General features: G+C 37.8%; 1 protein-coding gene across 1 annotated transcript in view; it reads right to left on the bottom strand.

Moving 5' to 3' along the window:
* The window catches only part of CFTR (CF transmembrane conductance regulator), a 166,168-nt gene that overhangs the window by 11,947 nt on the left and 132,496 nt on the right, over positions 1–21,725 (bottom strand). The window contains exons 23-24 of the mRNA XM_073899110.1: positions 9,690–9,845; positions 409–498 (exon numbers count right to left, since the gene is read on the bottom strand). Coding sequence (XP_073755211.1) covers positions 409–498; positions 9,690–9,845 — 246 coding nt within the window. The remainder of the gene's footprint in view (positions 1–408; positions 499–9,689; positions 9,846–21,725) is intronic.

The raw sequence follows: 21,725 nt of genomic DNA, 5'->3' as shown, positions 1-21,725 counted from the left end.
AGAAGTATATCATGTTATGCCAAGGCCTCTCCTAGTGCTGGGAATGCTTCAGAACCAGACAGTGCGTGGATGAGAAGGTGTGGAGAGACGATCTTTAGAATCACAAATAATCCTGGTGCCCTGTAAGGTGCCTGGGTCTCTCGCAGCTTGTGTCTCACTGATGTACTCTGGAAGGGAAGAAGGCTAACACAGTGTTACTCTCTGGGGCCTGAGAGTTGGAGACTCACCACAGAGGAAGAGGGAGGCCTAGTCCAAAGTACTGGGGGCTCCAGGTATGTTAGTGTTCTCTAAAGTTATACACATACGTACAGGCATAAAGGTAGCGTGTAAAACTATCTCAGCTATGACAACCACTCCTGTGTGCATATGAGCTACCTCTTTCAAAATTATTTCAGTAGGCATCCTTACCTCATCGGCAACTTTCCATATTTCTTGATCATTCCACTGTCCACAGGGATCCAAGTTTTTTCTAAATGTTCCAGAGAATATAAATACTTTCTAGAGCAATAAAGAAAAGAAAGAGGAAAGTATGAATAACCTAAGCATCTTTGCATGTTTCCATTATTTTACTGCAAAACACTTGAAGCAGAAAAAATACTTTAAAATAATAACAAATGTCCATGTACTTACCATCTAGTTTTCTTAAATTTTATTTTATTTTATTTTTAATGATTTATTTATTTACTTGAAAGAGAGAGAGCAGGGAGGAGGGGCAGAGGGAGAGGGAAAGTCTTAAGCAGACTCCATGCTGAGCACAGAGCCCAATGTGGGGCTCAATCTCAGGACCCTGAGACCATGACCTGAGCCAAAACCAAGAGTCAGATGCTTAACCGACTGTGCCACCTAGGTACCCCTGGTTTTCTTAAATTTTAAAATTTTAGCATAGTTGCTTTGTGTCTTCTTTAAAGAAATAAACATTGCAGCTACATTAGAAGCCCCTAGTGAACACTTATCTCATCCCAATGTCCTTAGGATAAGGAAACAGATCATTGTAAGTTGTGGGAAATTAAAATTTTGTTTTATACCTAGCACTTTTCCTTATTAAGAGCAAATATAATAGAAAATTGAACAGTTGAAAAATTATGTTTATGAGTTATAATTAACTCGTTAGAACAAATTCCTATTTTGTTCACATAGTTTCCTTGGATTTCTTTGTTAAGTCTAGCTTCCTAAAGGATTTTGAGATTGTTTGAATGTATAGACATTTTATTTAAACACACATGTTCGTCTGGTCTATAAACCAAGGCACGCCTCGACTTGTACAACCAGGAGAAAGGCACAACTTAGAAATCAGTGAAAAAGTGGAAATCAAATATTTGTCTAAGTGAATGCATGTACCAGATGAGATGGATCCTGCTGAGCTGACAAGATGACCATCTAATACCCTGCAAGGAGAAATGCACAACTATCACCCTGAGACACTTTCCTTGCTGTAGGACCGTCTACTCAGGTCTGCCCATGGGGCTAAAAAAATGTTTTAAAAGAAAATCACTGTCTCAGAAGTGCTGATGTCACAATACTAATATTTAGTCCTCTCTCTGTGCATATGGGTGAACTGAAAAATACTTTTTTTTTTAAAGATTTTATTTATTTGAGAGAGAGAGAGAATGAGAGATAGAAAGCACGAGAGGGAAGAGGGTCAGAGGGAGAAGCAGACTCCCTGCTGAGCAGGGAGCCCGATGTGGGACTCGATCCCGGGACTCCAGGATCATGACCTGAGCCGAAGGCAGTCGCTTAACCAACTGAGCCACCCAGGCGCCCTGAAAAATACTTTTGATGTTAACACTCAATAATATTTTCTTTGCCTTTTTCCTCTTGCCTTTGATTAATATCCAGTAAAGAGAATTGAGAACTACACTTTTTGACGTCTTAGTTTTCACAAATTGCCTTACACTGAGGGAGAAAGCTCAGTGTCCACCTGATCCATAAGAAACCGCACAAGACAGGTGGGTATCTGTGCCTCTTGGGCAGAACACGAGTATCCTCACCAGGGCAGTCAGGTTCAAAGAGGGTCACGTTAAAGACCTCATCCCCCAGGGCACAGTTTATGGCTTAAAGAACAACGTCCTACCAAATATCTCAGGAACCATCTGGAGAGGGCAACAAGACTTACGCTGGTAGGTCTTAACCTGCATCAAAATCCTCTTCCTGGGGTGCCTGGGCTCAGCTGGTTAAGTGTCTGACTCTTGATTTCGGCTCAGGTCATGATCTCAGGTCATGAGATCGAGCCCGGCCTTGGCCTTGGCTCCGCACTGAGCATGGAGCCTTCTTAAGATTCTCCCTCTCCCTCTCCCTCTGCCCCTCCCCCCACCTTGTGCTCCCGCGCTTCCTCTCTCTTAAAAAAAATCATCTTCCTTAGGGGCACTTGCATTGCTTTGTAATATAAGGGATGAATATATGACTCATGAGACGGTGGATTATTTGTGCATCTTCCTCCAAGCTTCCCAGGAAATGAAAGTAATGTCCAAATAAGCTAAAGAGAGCAGACAGACAAAGAGCACTATCGGGGAATTCCGATAAACGAAGAATCAAGTACAAAGTGGCCCTGAAACCTCGAGTCAATTCGTTATTTAAGCAACTGGGTTTATTTAGTACCTAAAGCTCAAAGGCTTACCAAGGGAATTTTGCTCTTTACTGTTTTTTACATTTTTTTTTAAAAAGTATTGTGATTCTTTATATAAAACGTTTCTTGCATTACTGAGAAAGACAGGAAATAACCACTGTGAGGGTTTACCAAATATCAGACCATGCATGACACGCTTTGGAGAAATTATCTCCACTGGGAACCAAGCAGATGGAACACAGAACTTCGTTTTAAGACAGATTTGCCATATGCCAGGTAAGGCTCTTGACATGCATTATCTCTTTTCATCTTCCCATCAGCCTAACGAAATAAATCCTATCACAGCCCACGAAGAAATCGCAGCTGGGAGAACTTCAGTGACTTTTCCAACGTCACTTAGCTAGTAGATTGTAGAGTTAGAATGCAAACCCAAGGGTGTTTGTTTCCAAATGTGTGCTCTTTACCACCCCAGCAAAATGTCTCAAGTCCTAGGCAAACCAGTTTTTATTCCTGATCTGGGGCTCAGGAATGATTAAAGGTTGGGCAGAAGCAGCTCAATGGGTCTATAAAGAGCCCATCAGTGCTTAGCAGCATAGCCTTTGTGTCAGCATCACTAGCCATTCCCCGGAGACAGGCTCAGTTCCTGCACCATTAAGGGAGAGGCTTGCTTCCTCTTCCTAGGCAGAACCCGAGTTGAAGGGTTTGTATACAGGTCACAGTGTCTTTGTAACCTTCAAGGATATTTACACATCCAGTGGAACAGAACAATAGGAAATTTTAATTGGGTCAAATGGAATAATGTCATTATTCTGGAGGACCATGGGTGGAGGCCAAAGGTATCATGACAACAAAGCAGCCACAGAAGTGATTAAAGGTAATGTGGCTTGCAAAGATGCTATTAACAACGCAGCTCTACGAACAGGAACCCACGCTCTTTGAGCCTCAGTGTTCTCACTGTCGAATGGGGAAATGCCACCTTTTCTCAAACCTACTCTACCTATAGGCTTTTCCATTTTGAAAAGTGTATGGCAACTTCATTTCCTCAATCCAGAAATTTTAGTCATCCATGACTTCTTTCTCCCTGATCCTCCCAAATGAAATCAATCATCAGTCCTATGGATTTTCCCCTCAAATATATCTCAAATCCAGTTATTTCTCCATCCCTACTGTCACTATATAGTTCAAAACACCAATATCGCTCTCTGGAACACTGCAAGAACCTTTTAATCAATTTCTTTCTTCTCACTCTTGCCTCCCTTCTATTTTTATTTAGCAACCAAAGCAATTGTTACAAATCTCAGTTGGATTATCATTAGCCTTTTGAAAAACCTTTGGCTTTCCATTACACTCAAGGCAAAATATAAAATCCATGAGATGGCCTGCAGACCCTACATGATTTGGCACCCCCTACTTCTTCTGGCTGATTTTAGTGCTCTGCTCTATTACCTCCCTTTTTCACCCCAGCCACATGGTTTTATTTCACTTCCTCAGTTTCTTTATACATTCTTTCATCCTGCTTAAGAATCTCAGCCTGTCCATTCTTCCCATGGCCAATCTTTAAAGGAATAATACTAACTACCCATTAAAGCTTTGATCTTTTTGTGTCATTGTTGAGAAATGGTATGCCCAAATTATCTCATAATAGCTAAATAATTCATATATAATACTTATCAAGTGTTTGGCAATGTTATATGTTCATTTTATTTAAAATAGATATAAATTCAAAATTGTGAAGGAAGAAAGCTGTGGAAATTCGATATCTAATAGGCTTAGATATAGTGGATTTGTGACCACCCAGAAATTCTGTAGGTCTTTCGTTTACAGTTGATTGTCTAGCATTAAAGTAATGCTTTCATTTTAATTCTAAAAAATTAACTGAATGGACCGGTCCAGTTAGAATGATTTCATACAATTAACTACACATTTCATTCCTGTCTTATAAATAGCATCTCTTCCTTTTAGAGGTGCCAGCCAATGTCTTAGTTCTGTTTTCTAAATTGTTTGAAGTTTCCACAAAGGCATCTCTAAAGCCAAGAGGTCCTTGCAGGTCACCTATGTCCTTTTCCCAGGTTTACAAATGAAACAGCCAAGGCCCCAAGAAGTTATGTGGCTTGGCCAAGGTGACACAGTCAAATGGATTATACAGCAAAAAATACAGCTGAAACTAAAAATCACAATGATCCTCTCTTTTAAGAAACTATTCACCAATAGGAAAATGAGGATGTGTAAATATTTGATATTTATTTAATGTCATGGATTATGCATAAAGAGCAATTCTTAGGACTCCAGGAAGAATAAAAAGAGCACCATTGTTCACCAGCTGACTAATCTCTTTCTTGAAGCTGATTCCTCAACTCCTCAACTCAGGGGAGACCGCCGAGCCTACATGGGGTGCTCAGAGCGGCTCACATCCCACTGAAGTGGGCAGTATGCTTTAGCCTTGGATGTCAAATGAAACAAAAAAGCAATTTGGCTTCCATGGTGATTGAATATAGCATAAATTAAATAAGCGGGAATATAGTATAGCGTAAAAAAAGCACTGGGGCATAAGCATAAAAAAAATAAACTGTTTTGTTTTGGCCGGGAGGGAAATATAGATACACATATATCATGTAAAGTTCTATTAAAATGGGGTCCCAATGCTTATAAGCAGCAGAGTGGCTGTGATTTTACCTTCTGGCAATGTCTGCAAAATTTTATTATAAGTTGAATCGATACAATAAAAATCTATTCAATTCAAACAAATCAAGATTCTAAGGTTACATTATAGAATGTCTAAAAATAAGTGTCATTTGGCTTTTAAGAATATCTTATTAACGAGAACAAGGTGAACAAAGTATTAGTCAAAAATGTTTAAGATTTAGAATAGAGAATAATTTTATAATGTTAATGAACATATTATTTATTTATATGTAAATGACTGCATGTAAGACGTTCAAATATTTGGTTCCTGCAAAGTCATTTAATGTTTCACAACCTTTCATACTACAACTTTCCAGTATACACTTTGTAGAGATAGCATTTTAAAAAAATGATTTCCAGATCTGACAAAACTGTTAAATTTTCAAATTTTTCAGCTCAGAAATAGTAAAGTTGTGGGCGCCTGGGTGGCTCAGTTGGTTAAGCGACTGCCTTCGGCTCAGGTCATGATCCTGGAGTCCCGGGATCGAGTCCCACATCGGGCTCCCTGCTCAGCAGGGAGTCTGCTTCTCCCTCTGACCTTCCCCCCTCTCATGTGCTCTCTCTCTCTCTCATTCTCTCTCTCAAATAAATAAAATCTTAAAAAAAAAATAGTAAAGTTGTGTCATACTAATATCCATACTAGTTCTTTTTCTCTTCTCCCTTTTTTTTTCCCTAAGCAAACTCTACCCCCAAAATGGGGTGCAAATTCACCACTCTGAGAACAAGAACCCCACGCACTACCCACTGAGCCAGCCAGGCACCCCTTCTCTTTTCCCTTGAATCTGGCACCCCGCCCCCAGTGTGGTCTTCACTATAGTCCAGGATCTTACCACACCACAGCTGGACAGTTTCTTTTTTTTTTTTTTTTAAGATTTTATTTATTCATGAGAGACAGAGAAAGAGAGAGAGAGAGAGAGAGGCAGGCAGAGGGAAAAGCAGGCTCCCAAGGAGCAGGGAGCCTGATGTGGGACTCGATCCCTGGACACTGGGATCATGACCTGAGCCGAAGGCAGACGCTTAACCATCTGAGGCACCCAGGCGCCCAGGTGGACAGTTTCTGAGCCCACTGCTTGGCTCTCGCCCGCTCCGTCCCAGAAGTCCCTCCCCCACATGCTGCTGCCGGCAGCAGGCCCTTCCGCCATCCCTTCACCCGCACTTCCCGGCTCAGAAAGAGTCAACTCCATCCTCACTGGGCCGTCTCAGTACTTACCAAGTCTTTCCCTCTTTACTCTAATACTCCCTATCACGTGGCCTCCCCTGCCCTTTGAGCCCCAACTCTTTCTAACCCTCTTCTCTGCACTTCATAATATCCCTGTCTGGGATCCTGGAATATCCTTTCCACCCCACCCTGCCCCCAACCTTTCAAAAACCTACAAGCGGTATGGCCCATTAAGACCCACCTTAACTACCGCCTTCCCTGTGAAACTGCCCGTACTCATTTGTTGCTAGCAGTGGGAGGAGGAAAGGAGGAAGGAGACAGTGACGGTGATCCACTGGAAGCAGCAACAACAAGCTCTTCCGCCGGTCCTCACCCTCCTAAGAAGTGCCCACAGCGCCCCCTGAACAGGCTCGCACCTTGACTCATTAACTATATCTAATTAACTGTCTTTGGTTTATCATTTAGTCTCTTCTTTTGGTCTCTGACTTCAATTTTGAACTTCTCATTGGAAGCTCATATGTGGGATTGGGACCTCAATACCTTTCACATAACTACAGAATCTATAGCATAGAGAATTATAGTACGCTATAATTTTAAGCATATAGGAGTTTCACAACTAATTATTTAATTGCTATTTATTAGTACACTGAATGAGAACTGCTGCACTCCCAATTCCATTGCTTGAATCTAGAGATACGTGTTTTGGCCCTGTCTGAGACCCTTCACAGCAAAAGATGTTCCAGCTCTGTGGTGGACAGTCATATGTGGGCGTGGATTATTTTCAGGTCATAAGGACTCATTGCAAGTAAGACCATTTACTTGAAACAGCTTGCGGCCTTTTAAAGTCGTAATTGAAGTTTTACAAACACATTTAAAAACTGTTTCTCTGTCTTTCAAGAATAAAGTGCTCAACAAAGTTCAAAGCTAATAAACAATGCAAGTCTTGATGTTCGAATTGCCTAAGGCAATGGGGCTCTGACTGGAGGCCACACTACCTTCTCTCCATGCCCTCAGACAGAGCTCACAGGTAAAGCAGGACAAATTAAAGAAGTCTCCACCTTGAAATGTACACAGTACCCTTTTTTCTAGGCTGGTGCATTCTCCAAGATTGCTTTCTAGCTACAGGAGAGAATGCACGTGCGCGCGCACACACACACATACACACACACGCACACACACACAGCAAGAATTTGCTGAAACTAATGACATCTTGTGACTCTACAGCAGATGTCTCAGGACCACTATGAGGGAGAGAAAAAGGTTTTCTTCAAAGTTTGTTCCTGTTTCATGTGTCTCAAAATAAGTGACTAATTGACCCGGAGATATCTGATGATTCCATGTCAGAGATGCCCTTGCAAGGTCAGAAAGATGGAAGGAAGAAAGATGGAAAAGCAAACAAAAAACAGTTCTTCTTGGATTTTTTACCCTTTCTTCCTTTTTTTTTTTTTTTAGATCAAACTCCAGGCAAAGAAGAAAAAATTACTTAATTTGAACTTCTAAAGTAAAGTTAGGAAAATAAAAGCGACTCCTAGTTAGGATATTAAAAGGGCATGAGGAGCTTGCCCTCTCTCTTTCTTGGTCATTCACTTAATGTTCTCAAGATGTCACTGTAGAAAAAGTAGTACATTCTGTCTACAGATATCCCTGTGATACTAGGAGACAATCCCAGAAACAGGGTCCTAAAAATGTAGAATGAGATGCATCTATATTAGCATGATCATGTATTTTTGAAGGCATATCTCAAAGTATTTCTTGTTTAGTTGATATAATTTTATAAAGCTTGAAGCCACAGAAGAGGGAAAATGAAATAAAGGCAAGTTTGGAAGATTTACTTCAGCAAAAAGAGAAGATAAAGAATTTTCATAACTGGTTCATTCAGTTTTCCTCCAGGTCTTGCATATTTCGGTTCCTTAAATAGAACACATAATTTTTCATAAATAACATGGCAGATAAACTAAAGGATCCCCAGTGAAATTGAAATTATTTTTTAGAGCTGTACTCATGCTAATGCTTAGATTTGTATGAATAAGGACAAAAAAAAAAACAAACACACACCAAAATCTTCACTACCGCAGTTAAAAATGGGACTGGGAGACTTAGAGTCAAACGAACAGCAACGCGTCTTAGACAACCGGACAACCAGATTCTATTCCGTGTTCTTCAACATTGTTATCTTGCCTAAGGCTGTCACCTTGGGATATTCATATTCCCAGTGTTTCTTTACCTTTAGACCATCTGACAATCTTTTCTTTCTTTCTGAAAAACAATACTGTTTTTCAAAAGTTCGACCAGGATTAAGCTTCTGGCAACATGGCAAAGTCTAGACAAAAAAATTAAAAGCATCAATCCAGCAGCTACAATATTTAGTGCCTCATTAGGTGAAAAAAAGCAAATGTTCCACACTAAGGTAATCTATCAAGAAATACAAGCTTTTTTCTCAGGCTAGATTTATAGTCCATCTATCTGGAGATGCTCCTGGCATTTTAATTTTGTGTTAAATGTGGAGAATTGTTTAGAATGTGCTGGTGGAATGGATTCAGCCCATTAGTACAAAGGAAGCAATGTGGTAACTAAAGCAGTGAATATGCCCACAGAGAAGAAAGCAAATGCCAGTAGAAGTGCAACACGTGCCTTTCAGATTTGGCTCTAGTAACGACATTCCTTGGTTTCCACTGAGGTCATTTTAAACTGGAACTGCTATTTCTCTCATATATAAGAAATCCTCTTCTACAATGACACGCAGAGAATGCTACTGAGCCAGGGAAGCTAGAGATCCTTTGTGACCCAAATCAGAGAGTGACTTAAAAAAAAAAGCTACAGACTAATCTGACATGGTTCATTTTATCCAAAGAACAAAAAACAATCATTAGACTTTCTATTTTCAATTCCACTACTTGGTGCTTCCAAGTGTTTCTTATTTCAGCAGCATCATTTACATCTTGCAAAGCATTTCTCAACCTGCTGGGATTGCTAACTTGGAGCTCAGACCACTGAAGGAGGGGAGAAAACACTGATTAAAAACAAAAGTCCCATGCTCCCATGTGGACTGTGTCTTCTGGGAAAGGCTGTCAAAACTATTAATAGTTCAATCACTGTATGGCAGAGAGTTCCAAATTTTTATAGGTAGTTTTCTTTTTTCCTATGAAAACACTGCATTGCAGAAAAAAAGATAGCAATAAATAACAAATACATTTTCCAGGGAAATGTGATTTTCTTAAGTGTCAAATAATGGTAAAAATATATAGTCACTTTTTTTTTTTTTTTTACTAAGTCTTTCTGACTTACCTGTGGGATCACTCCAAAGGCTTTCCTCCACTCTTGCAAAGTTATTGAATCCCAAGACACACCATCTATTTGGATTTCTCCCTCAGTGTTCAGCAGTCTCAAAAAAGCTGATAACAAAGTACTCTTCCCTGATCCAGTTCTTCCCAAGAGGCCCACCTAGAAAACAAGAACAACAGAATTATTCCTGTGACATACAGACACCATACGAGAAATGTAATCTAGTATTATACTTCACTAAAAAACATTGGAACTGGGTTTGTTTCTGTTTTTTTCTTAATATCACCAGGTAAGATTTCAACTTATTCATTCAGACCTTTCTATAATACTCCCAATTCTGACCAATAGTAATCTGGGGCAGAGCAACCCTGGAAAAGAATACAGAAACTGGCCATAAGGAACTGGACTCTTAATTCTGGACCCTTCATTTATCACTGACCTTTACTAATGGCATATAGGCTAAAAATACCCATTTTGCATCAAGGAAAACAAAGATACAGTGTGTTAATGCATACCATTTCTAAGGATAGCCTTAAGCCAAAAGCAGGGTCCTATATAGCTTGACCTAGTTCCTAACATGAATATGAGTTTGAAAATTAATGGATCTGAAACAGTTCTAATGTTCAGATACTGTCCATAATATATTAAGCACCAGTTTAGGCCTGACAATAAACAAGAAAATGTTAGGGTGAGCTCTGTGTTCCCAGAGAAGGCAGGCCAAGCCTTGCCACTCAATGGATTAGCACTTGGACAGTTGTCAAATCAAATTCTTACATCTACCCTGCCTGGCAGGAAGAGAACTTGGAGAAGCAAAAAGGATATTAAGGAAAAGAAAAAAAAAATGATTCTTGTTACCAAAAGACTATTAAGAGCACAGAATGACAATGCCATGTGATGGAAGGGGAGCGCAGGTGCTACAGGATAGGGGCCCCACCTCTGTGTTCCATGTTGGCTTACATCCAGCACTTGGATGAAGATGCTTTGAGTGGGCAGAACATTCCTGCAGTCATTAACTGAACACGGAAATATGGCCCAATATTGAGTAGCACTGGATAAATGTTTACTTCCTTCCCCTTAGATGACTCCTGTTTTTCTTTTGTCATTTAGCTTTTTTCTTTTTTACAAGAGAGCTGAGCCAGTGGTTTTTTAGAGGAATGCTTTTTACACTCTCTGCGGCAAAGAACAGTTTTGTTTTGCTTTATGTTTTTTTTAGTTTCTGATCCACTGCATACCAGTACTTTAAAATGAAAGATAATAAAAATGAATTTCTACATGCGTACTCTCAATTTTTACACTTATCAGAGACCACTAACAGCTTATAAACCAGAACAAGTTCATGGACCACAATGAATGCTTTAGAGCTTCTGACAACCCATGATAATAATAACTTATTGAATATTTATTAGGAATCTGGTAATAAACTAGGCCTTTGGGATAAGCTGGTAAACAATAATGATACCATGTCTTTTGTTTGTAAGAGCTCTGTAACGAGACTTTCATGAATGCTTGTTCTCTGAAACAACTGAGAATATCAGATAAGCCAAAAGTTATACACAACACCCTTCTGACTTTCTTCACACTACTAATCAGAAGCATTAATTATTGTATTTATTTTTTCTTGATTATTACTTGTGTTAACCCCAAGAATTTAAGTTCAACAAGGACAGGGTGGTCTACATTGTTTTCCACCGAATTCTCAGCACCTGGCATTATGGTGGGTGCACATAAAGTACTCAATAATTGGGTGTTCGGATTGACTGAGGGTCAGGCAAATGGAAGGATGAATGAATGGACAAATGGACATATGGATTAGATAGATGGATGGATGGGTGGGTGGGTGGGTGGATGAATGGATAGAAAGAGGGAAGGAAGAAAGAGAGAAAAAGGGAGAGGGAGGGAGAGAGAGAAGGCAGATGAATGAACAAACTTATTTAGTTGATCTAACAAACAAATGAATTTAGTTAATTTTGGTCAAATACCAAATCCAGTTTTATTTAAAAATCTTGTGAAATTTAATATGCACACCTCCATTTCTGAATCAGCCCCTGCTGTACAAATATGTTCATCATATACCATGATTTTTCAACCACAACAATAAAGCTTTTATAAGCAATCTGAATATGCCTTGTGTAGGTGAGGTATGGGTGGAGGAAAGTTCAATAAGAGGAAGTGATTTGCTTTAAAGTCATATCACAAATTTAATCAGACAACAAAAAGAAATAAAAGGTGTCCAGATTGGTAAGGAAGCAGTAAAACTTTCACTATTTGCAGATGACATAATACTCTATATAGAAAACCTGAAAGACTATTTGCTAAATTGCTAGAACTGATACATGAATTCAGTTCAGCTACAGGATACAAAAACCAATGTACAGAAATCTGTTGCATTTCTATACACCAAGAATGAAATAGCAGAAAGAGAAATTAAGGAATCAATCCCATTTACAACTGCACCAAAAATAATAAGATACCTAGGAATAAACCCAACCAAAGAAGTGAAAGACCCCTACTCTGAAAACTATAAAACACTGATGAAAGAAATGGAAGATGACACAAAGAAATCGAAAGAAATTCCATGCTCATGGGTTGGAAGAACAAACATTGTTAAAATGGCTATATTACCCAGAGCAATCTACACTTTTAATGCAATCCCTATCAAAATACCAACAACATTTTTCACAGAGCTAGAACAAACAATCCTAAAATTTGTATGATACCACAAAAAAACCCTAAATAGCCAAAGCAACCTTGAAAAAGAAAAGCAAAGCGGTAAGCATCACAATTCCTGACTTTAAGTTATATTATAAAGCTGTAGTCATCAAAATGGTATGGTACTGGCACAAAAATAGACACATAGATCAATGGAATAGAATAAAAAACAGAGAAATGAACCCACAGCTATGGGGTCAGTTAATCTTTGACAAAGCAGGAAAGAATATCCAATGACAAAAAAAAAGTCTCTTCAACAAATGGTGCTGAGAAAACTGGACAGCAACATGCAAAAGAAAGAAACTGAACCACTTTCTTATACCATACACACACAAAAAAATTCAAAATGGATTAAAAACCTAAATGTGAGACCTGAAACCATTAAATCCTAGAAGAGAACACAGACAGTAAACTCTTTGACATCAGCTGTAGCAACTTCTTTCTAGATATGTCTTCTGAGGCAAGGGAAGCATCAAAATAAAAAGCTTTCACACAGTGAAGGAAATAATCAATAAAACTAAAAGGCAACCTACAGAATGGGAGAAGATACTTGTAAAGGACGTATCTGATAAAGGATTAGTATTCAAAATCTATAAAGAACTTATAAAACTCAACCCCCCACCCAAAAAATAATCCAATTTAAATATAGGCAGAAGACAAGAATAGACATTTCTCCAAAGACATCCAGATGGTCAACAGACACTTGAAAAGATGCTCAACATTACCAGTCATCAGTGAAATACAAATCAAAACTACAATGAGATGTCACTTCACACCTGTCAGAATGGTTAAAATCAAAACAAAAGAAATAACAGGATTGGCAAGGATGTGAAGAAAAAGGAACCTTCCTGCACTATTGGTGGGAATGTAAACTGGTGCAGCCACTGGGGAAAAAATATGGAAGTTCCTCAAAAAGTTAAAAATAGAGCTAGCCTACGATCCAGCAATTGCACTAATAGGTATATACCCAAAGAATACAAAAATACTAATTCAAGGACATACAGGCACCCTGATGTTATAGCAGCATTATCTACAATAGTCAAATTATGGAAATAGTCTAAGTGTCCACCGACTGATGAATGGATAAAGATGTGGTATACACACACACACAGACACACACACACAGACACACACACACACACACAATGGACTACTACTCAGCCATAAAAAAAAGAATGAAATCTTGCTATTTTCATCAACATGGTTGGAGCTAGAGTATTTAATTCTTTTTTTTTTTTTTTTTCAGAGAGAGAGAAAGAGAGAGCATGAGCAGGGGAGGAGCAGAGGGAAAAGGTGAGAGAGAGAATCTTAAGCAGGCTCCACCCTCAATATGGAGCCCGACACAGGGCTTAATCTCACAACTCTCAGATCATGACCTGAGCCACAATCAAGAGTCAAACCCTTAACTGACTGAGTCCCCCAGGTGCCCCTGGAGCTATAGAGTATTATGCTAAGTGAACTAAGTCAGTCAGAGAAAAGCAAATACATGATTTCACTCATATGTGGAATTTAAGAAACAAAACAAATGAGCAAAGGAGGAAAAAAAGAGAGAGGGGCAAATCAAGAAAAAGACTCTCTCTTTTTTTTTTTAAGATTTTATTTATTTATTTGACAGAGAGAGAGACAGCAAGAGAGGGAACACAAGCAGGGGGAGTGGGAGAGGGAGAAGCAGGCTTCCCGCCGGGCAGGGAGCCCGATGCGGGGCTCGATCCCAGGACCCTGGGATCATGACCTGAGCCGAAGGCAGACACTTAACAACTGAGCCACCCAGGCGCCCCAAGAAACAGACTTTTAACCATAGAGAACAAACTGACGGTTACCGGAGGGGAGGTGGGTGGGGAGATGGGTGAATTAGGTGATGGGGATTAAGGGGTGCGCTTGTAATGAGCACCGGGTATTGTATGGAAGTGTTGAATTAGTATATGTGCACCTGAAACTAATATCACACTGTATATTAATTAACTGGAATTTAAATTAAAAACTTTAAAAAAATAAATAAAAAATAATAAAGTCATATCACAAAATTTTAATAAAAAGCACCTTGAGTCCAAACCTCTATATCATTAGCCAGGGTTCTAATAACTAGGATAAGTGACCATGTTCCTTTTCAAGAAGCAAATACTGAAAGTCTTTGAGAACTCAGTTTTTATGTTGGTATAAGACTAAATTGAGAAGCAATCGGTAAATCTTTTGTTTAGCTTTAAAGTTTTGTAGCTAATCTCTGGTTCTTCTATATTACTGAACTGCTGATATTGCATTGTGTCTGACACGTTTTAACAGCAAGGAATCTTATTGGTTAATACCTAACAAAGTCTTCTTGTTTATATAATTGGCACATAATAATTCTTTTCCGGGATTTGTTTTTCCAAGCTTCTCAGTGATCTGTTGAATAAGGCCAGAGTACTTCCCGCAAATGAGCTTTTAAGGTATATCCTAATTCCAAGTCAGTGATTTCTAGTAACTTCACCGAACTTCCTTTCTGAGAATTTTGGATCAAGATAAATCAAAATATTATGTGGACAGCTAAACAGTGTTGAATTTGATGCTAGCTGTAATTGCACTGTACCATGAATAGAACAGTCTCAGGACATTCTTCTGAGTGCCTGATTCACTGTTTTAGTATTGCAACAGACTGAAACCTGCTATAATTATTTTTCATCTTCTGTGGTTTCCACAAATCAAGATACCAAATAAAATGAAACTTAGATCTCCAAAGTGATAATAACTGTACCTTTTATATATTTATCATTAATGAATCATAATTCTTTTTTTTTAAAGATTTTATTTATTTATTTGAGAGAGCGAGAATGAGAGAGAGAGAGAGAGCACATGAGGGGGGGAGGGTCAGAGGGAGAAGCAGACTCCCTGCTGAGCAGGGAGCCCGATGCGGGACTCGATCCCGGGACTCCAGGATCATGACCTGAGCCGAAGGCAGTCGCTTAACCAACTGAGCCACCCAGGCGCCCATGAATCATAATTCTTAACATAATAAGTTCTTGAGAATATGCTCCTCATAACTCCAAGATAATTTACAGAATGATTCAGCTATTAAATACCAATTTTTATCAAGACAGGATGCCATATGTGTTTAACAAGTCAAAGAGACATGTAAGTGCTTATGCTGCTACGATCTGAACCCTTGATACTGTTTGAATTGCTTCTGGCATCTCAGGATTTTGAAGAGACTACAAATAAAGAAGGCAGGTAAGCTCACCCAAAAGAATAGACCTTGAATTAGATATCTATTTAATCAGAGGACTGTCCAGTACTGTGATAGACACAATTTGCCACCTAAGGCATTTTGATAAGTCTACATTTATCATGAAGGACCTGGCTCCATATTAGAATCCCAGTCTGCATTTTGAGAGGAAAAAAAAAAAGGGAAAAAGGAAAAGATATTCCACTGGGGGAAGGTAATCTGGATACTAAAATTCAGGCAAAAAAAAAAAAATCAAAAGCTTTTAAGAAAACAACTATTTGAGATTAAAAAGAAAAAATAGGGTTTTTTTTTTAAAGTAAAGGTTGTGAAAATCTTGCCCTATTTCTCATTGAAAGTAAAATTTAAAATACAGATTCCATGAAGTAAAGGCCTAAACTAACAACAAAGAAGATAAAGAGACATCTCTTCCCTAAAATAATTGTTATGGACAAAGTGTTTTAATATGAAGACTGAATAACTTTTTTGCATAAAATACTGATTTTTAAAATCTTTCACCATGCTATGAACTGAATATTTGTGTCTCCCCCAAATTCATATGTTGGCCTTTGGGAGATGATTAGGTCATAAGGGTGGAACCCTCATGAATGAGATTAATGCCCTTATAAAGAAACCCCAGAAAGCTCCCTTACCGCTTTCACCACGTGAGGTTACAATGACAAGACAAACATCTATGAGGAAGTGGGTTCTTACCAGACAATGAGTCTGTTGGCACCATGATCTTGGACTTCCCACACTTCAGAATTGTAAAAAAATAAAGTTCTGCTGTTTATAAGCCACCCAGCCTATGATATCTTGTTACAGCAGCCCAAATGGACTCAGGCACACCATCTAATCAAGAATGTTGAAATCCATTAAAAATTAAACAAGAAATGCCCACTTGAGTCCTTTTCAAATGTTTTATTTTTTTTTTTCAAGAATATGAATTAGACCAGAGCTGATCTTGCAGGATTTTGGATAATCAAAATATACTGAATTTGAGTCTTCCTCTTAATTCAGCATGCAAGAAGTATGTTTGAGGGATTTTGTTATAGATTGCAAGATGCTGTTATAGGTTCTAAGGGCAAGGCAGTAGAAATAACAATCTTAAGAGAGCTGCTCAGAATAACATTTTAACAATCAATTCCTACATTAATCAATCATATGACCTAGAAGTGGGTATAAGTTATTCATACATTCATATTTAACATATAGTAAGCTAGGCAATGTGCTAGGTAAAGGGATGAAGAGATGAAAAACAGGACTTCCGTTTTTGTTCTTCTTATATTCCAAAATATAAGGAACTTGAATGTTATCACTCTGTCCTAACAAGTAAAAAGCTGACCAAACTGAAAAATCAGAAGTCTTCTAACATCTGTTCATTTTTAAATTTAAAAATTTAAATTTTGCAATACTCCAGAGCATTAAAGAATTTTGTTCGTCACAAGGCCTCCCCTAAGAGAAATTATTTTATGAGACTGTAAACTACTGGGTTTTTTATTAGAACCCAATTGATCTAGGGAATGAAAATACCCAACTCCAGCTCACGTTAACCATCTTGTGGCACACAGTGAAAGCAGTACAGAGGGAAATTTATAGCATTAAATGCATATATTAGAAAAGACATATCTAAAATCAGTAGTCTAAGTTTCTACCATAGGAAACTAGAAAAAGAAGAGTCAATTAAATTGAAAGGAAACAGAAGAGAAATAATAAAAATTAGAGCAGAATCACCTAATTGAAAATAGGAAATCAGTAGAGAAAATCAATGAAAGCTGGTTCTTAGAAAAGATCAATAAAATTAATAAGCTTCTAGCCAGGCTAACTAAGAAAATAAGAGAGGTGACATAAATTACTAATATTAGAATTGCAAGAGGAGACATCACTACATATCCCATGGTAAGAGAATAAAGGAATACTATAAGTAACTATATGCCCACCAGTTTAATAATCTAGATGAAATGGACCAATTCCTCAAAAGATACAGTCTTCCAAAGCTCATACAAGAAGAAATGGACAACCTAAATAGGCATATATCTTTTAAAGAAATTGTATCAATAATTAACAACCTTCCAATTCAGAAATCTCCAGGTCCAGATAGATTCGCTGGTGAATTCTACCAAATATTTAAAGTAGAAATTCTACCAATCCTTTACTTCTTCCGGGAGATAGAAGCAGAGGGAATGCTTCCTAAATATTCTATGAGGCCAACATTAACAGAATACCCAGACCAGGCAAAGATATTAGAGACCAACATTTCTCATGAACACAGAACCAAAACTCTTCAGCAAGTTATTAGCAAATCAAATCCAACAATGTATAAAGAGTTTATATATATCAAGACCAAGTGGGATTAATTCCAGATACACAAGGTTGGTTCAAAACTAAAAAATGAATTAATATAATTTATTCTATCAGTGGGCTAAACTAGGAAAAATCACATGAGTGTAACAATAGATGCAGAATTCATTTGACAAGTTTCAAAGCTAATTCCTGATAAAAACTCTCAGCAAACTAGGAATAGAGGGGAACTTCCTTAACTTGATAGACATCTATAATAACCTTATAGTTAACATCATATGTAAGGGTGAGAAACTCAAAGACTTCCTGCTAAGATCAGGAACAAGGCAAGGATGTCCTTTTGTGTAACTCCTTTTCCACACTATATTGGAAATTCTAGCTAACGCACTAAGACCAGAAAAGGAAATAAAAATCATACAGATTGAGAAAAAAGAAATAAAACTGTCTTTGTTCACAGATGGCATTATTATATATGTAGAAAATCTAGAAGAATCAGCAATGAAACTCCTGGAACTAATAAGTGATTATAGCAAAGTTGTAGGATACAAGGTTAATATACAAAAATCAATTGCTTTCCTAAATATCAGCAATGAACAAGTGGAATTTGAAATTAAAAACACATTACCATTTATATTAGCTTTCCCAAAATAAAATACTTGGATATAAACCTAAGGAAGGATATACAAGATCTAGATGAGGAAAACCACAAAACTCTGATGAATGAAATCAAAGAAAAATTAAGTAAATGGAGAGATGGTCCATGTTCATGAAAAGGAAGATTCAATATTGTCAAGATATCAGTTCCTCCCAACTTGATCTATAGATTCAATGCAATCCCAGTCAAAATCTCAGCAAGTTATTCTGTGGGTCTGACAAACTGATTCTAAAGTTTATATGGAGATGCAAAGACCCTGAATAACCAACACAATACTGAAGGAGAAGAACAAAGTTACAGGACTGACACTACTCAATTCCCATGACTTTGACTTATAATTGACTTAAAAGATCAAGGCTGCATAATATGAACACCTTCAGTTTACCAGCTCTTTACTCATCTTTCTCTTTAACTCCAGTTATCTGCTCTCCTTCTGTCTCAAAAAACAAACAAAATAAAACAAAACAGAACAAAACAAAACACACAAAATCTCTATAGTACAAAGCAAAACCCCTCCACGTAGCCATCCTCTTAGGCAGGTGTTCTTGCTATCTCTTTCCCACCACAAATGTTGTTGTTCTACATAACTCCTCATTTCAGTACTCACCCATTCCCTAACCCTTTGCAGTTGGACTTCTACCGTCATTTCTCTACACCTAATGACTGTCTTAAATTGGGCTCTTAAACTTGAAAGGGCATGTATCAGTGATACAGACCACTGTCTCTACACCCAGAATTTTTATTCAGTAGCGTTGAGTGGGGCTCAAAAATATGCACTTCTGACAAGTTCTCAAAGTGATGTAGATGATCCTGATCCAGGGAACCACACTTTAGAGAACCACTGCTCTCTTGAAGATGACCAAAGACCCCTTAGCAGCAAAACTGGGTAGGATTTTCTGAGTTTTCAACTTCCCTTATTACTTCAGCACCCAAGATTCATAATTTCGATCATCTTGCTTCAATCCTGTCTTCTATTTTAATCCTTTATGGATCTGCCAATCTGATCAAACCAGTCATTGTTTTCTGTACATGCCCCATGCCTTGTATTGTTCCCTCTGCCTACAGCACTCTTTTTCACTCACCTTTGCTTGTTCAAATACACAGTTCAAGTCTCAAAGTCTCCCTCTAAATGCCACTTCCTGTGGAAAACTTTCCCTGAATAGCCCAACTCCCAGCCAACTGATACTAACTGCTTCCTCCCAATTGTAGCATTTTATCTTTCATTCAAGGGTATAACAAGGTTTTGGGAATCTAAAGCTTATACAATATGGAGGAGGAGTTCTTTCCAGGAATAAAGATTTCAAAATTAGAAATAAAATATTAAGTACAGGGCCTTGGAAGGGGCTCAGGCAGGTAAACTTCTCTGAAATTCAAGCTTTGTTAACTTCACAGTGATCCACCTTAGTTCTTACTGGATCTTGCATTTCTCCCTTTAGATGGCCATCTTCTGGGACAAATATCTCTTCTTTTCTCTCTCTTTCTCACTCTATCCTTTGGCTCCTTCTTTTTCTACTTTTAAGGAAAGCAGGTGAAAAAGAACTTTAAAGTCAGCCAGATCTGGGTTTAAGATCCCTGCTAACTCACTCACTTAAGTGAACTTCAGTTTCTTCCACTGCACAAAAGAGGTAATAATATCTACCTTTGAAATTATAGTAAGATCAAATGTGATAGCAAATAAATGTCTTTAAACAGTGCTTAGGACATGATAAGCACTTGATAAACATTAGTTTCCCTCTTTGGATGGCAAGATCCATAGCCTTATGTAAGTAATTTTCAATTCCCCCAAAGCACCTACCATTCCTTGCAAAGAATAGTTACTGAACACATATGGCCTATTTTCTATATAAAGGTTCAGAGAACATGAAATGCCTAAGCATACTGCTTCTTCCTCATTTCACAGCAGCTCTTATTATTACTCTCACATCAAGGAAACTACCTACAGAAATGAGGACTCTGCAAATCTGTCACTTATTAGTTGAATTTAATTTAGTGGGCAATTGAGCATCAGTAAAGCAAAGGATTGGGAGGATGTCAGGAGGAGGGAAAGGAAATAATTTACCAGGGCTTTTCACTCTGGTTTATATCGACCTATTTGCTGCTGTTGTTTGTAACTTGACATCACTTTTGGAATCTATCATGGTGGTCTCGAGGACTTTCTCAACTGCCTATGGCATTCACTTGTGTGCAAAGCAAAAGAGAATACTTAATTATGTGTTTTCTCACATAACAAAAGGAACAAAAGCAAATAATTAATTTTACATAGTTTCAAAGCATAACAATGTAAACAACCTCATTCTAATAATAAGGGAAAAATTTAATCTAAATCCTAGTCTTTCCATTTATGCTGATTTAAAACTGTTTTCTCTCTAAAATCGCAAATGAGAGAGGAGAAATAATAACCAACGCCACAGAAATACAAACAATGCACTATTTTGCACTGTTGGTGGGAATGTAAATTGGTACAGCCACTGTGGAAAACAGTATGGAGGTCCTCAGAAAGTTAAAAATAGAAACTACCCTATAATCTGGCAATCACACTACTAGGTATTTACCCAAAGAATACAGAAATACTAATTCAAAGGGATGCATGCACGCATATGTTTATAGGAGCATTATCCACAATAGCCAAGATATGGAAGCAGCCCAAGTGTCCACTGATTGATGAATATATGAAGAAATGTTATCTATAAATATGTGTGTGTGTGTAATGGAATATTTTTTAACTATGAAAAAGAATGAAATCTTGCCATTTGCAATGACATGGATGGAGCTAGAAAGTATAATGCTAAGCAAAGTACATCAGAAAAGACAAATACCATATGATTTCACTTATATGTGGAATTTAAGAAACAAAAGAAATGAGCAAAGAGGAAAAAAAGAGAGACAAACTAAGAAGACTCTTAATTATAGAGAACAAAGTGATGGTTATCAGAGAAGAGGTGGGCTGGGGGATGGGTTAAACAGGTAATGGGGATTAAAAAGAACACTTGTGATGAGCACCAGGTGTTGTATGGAACTGTTGCATTACTATATTATACACCTAAAACTAATATAACACTGTATGCTAACTAACTGGAATCAAAATAAAAACTTAAAATTAAAAAAACTGTTTTCTCACAAAAAAAGGAAAAAAAAAACAAATCCCATTCTTGATGAGCAAAAACACAGTAACAGGTAA

The sequence above is a fragment of the Callorhinus ursinus genome, unplaced genomic scaffold (assembly GCF_003265705.2).
Source record: "Callorhinus ursinus isolate GAN/ISIS: 27379988/994484 unplaced genomic scaffold, GSC_fseal_2.0 scaffold12, whole genome shotgun sequence".
NCBI classification, from domain to species: Eukaryota; Metazoa; Chordata; class Mammalia; order Carnivora; family Otariidae; genus Callorhinus; species Callorhinus ursinus.
This window is presented reverse-complemented; position numbering and strand designations above follow the sequence as displayed.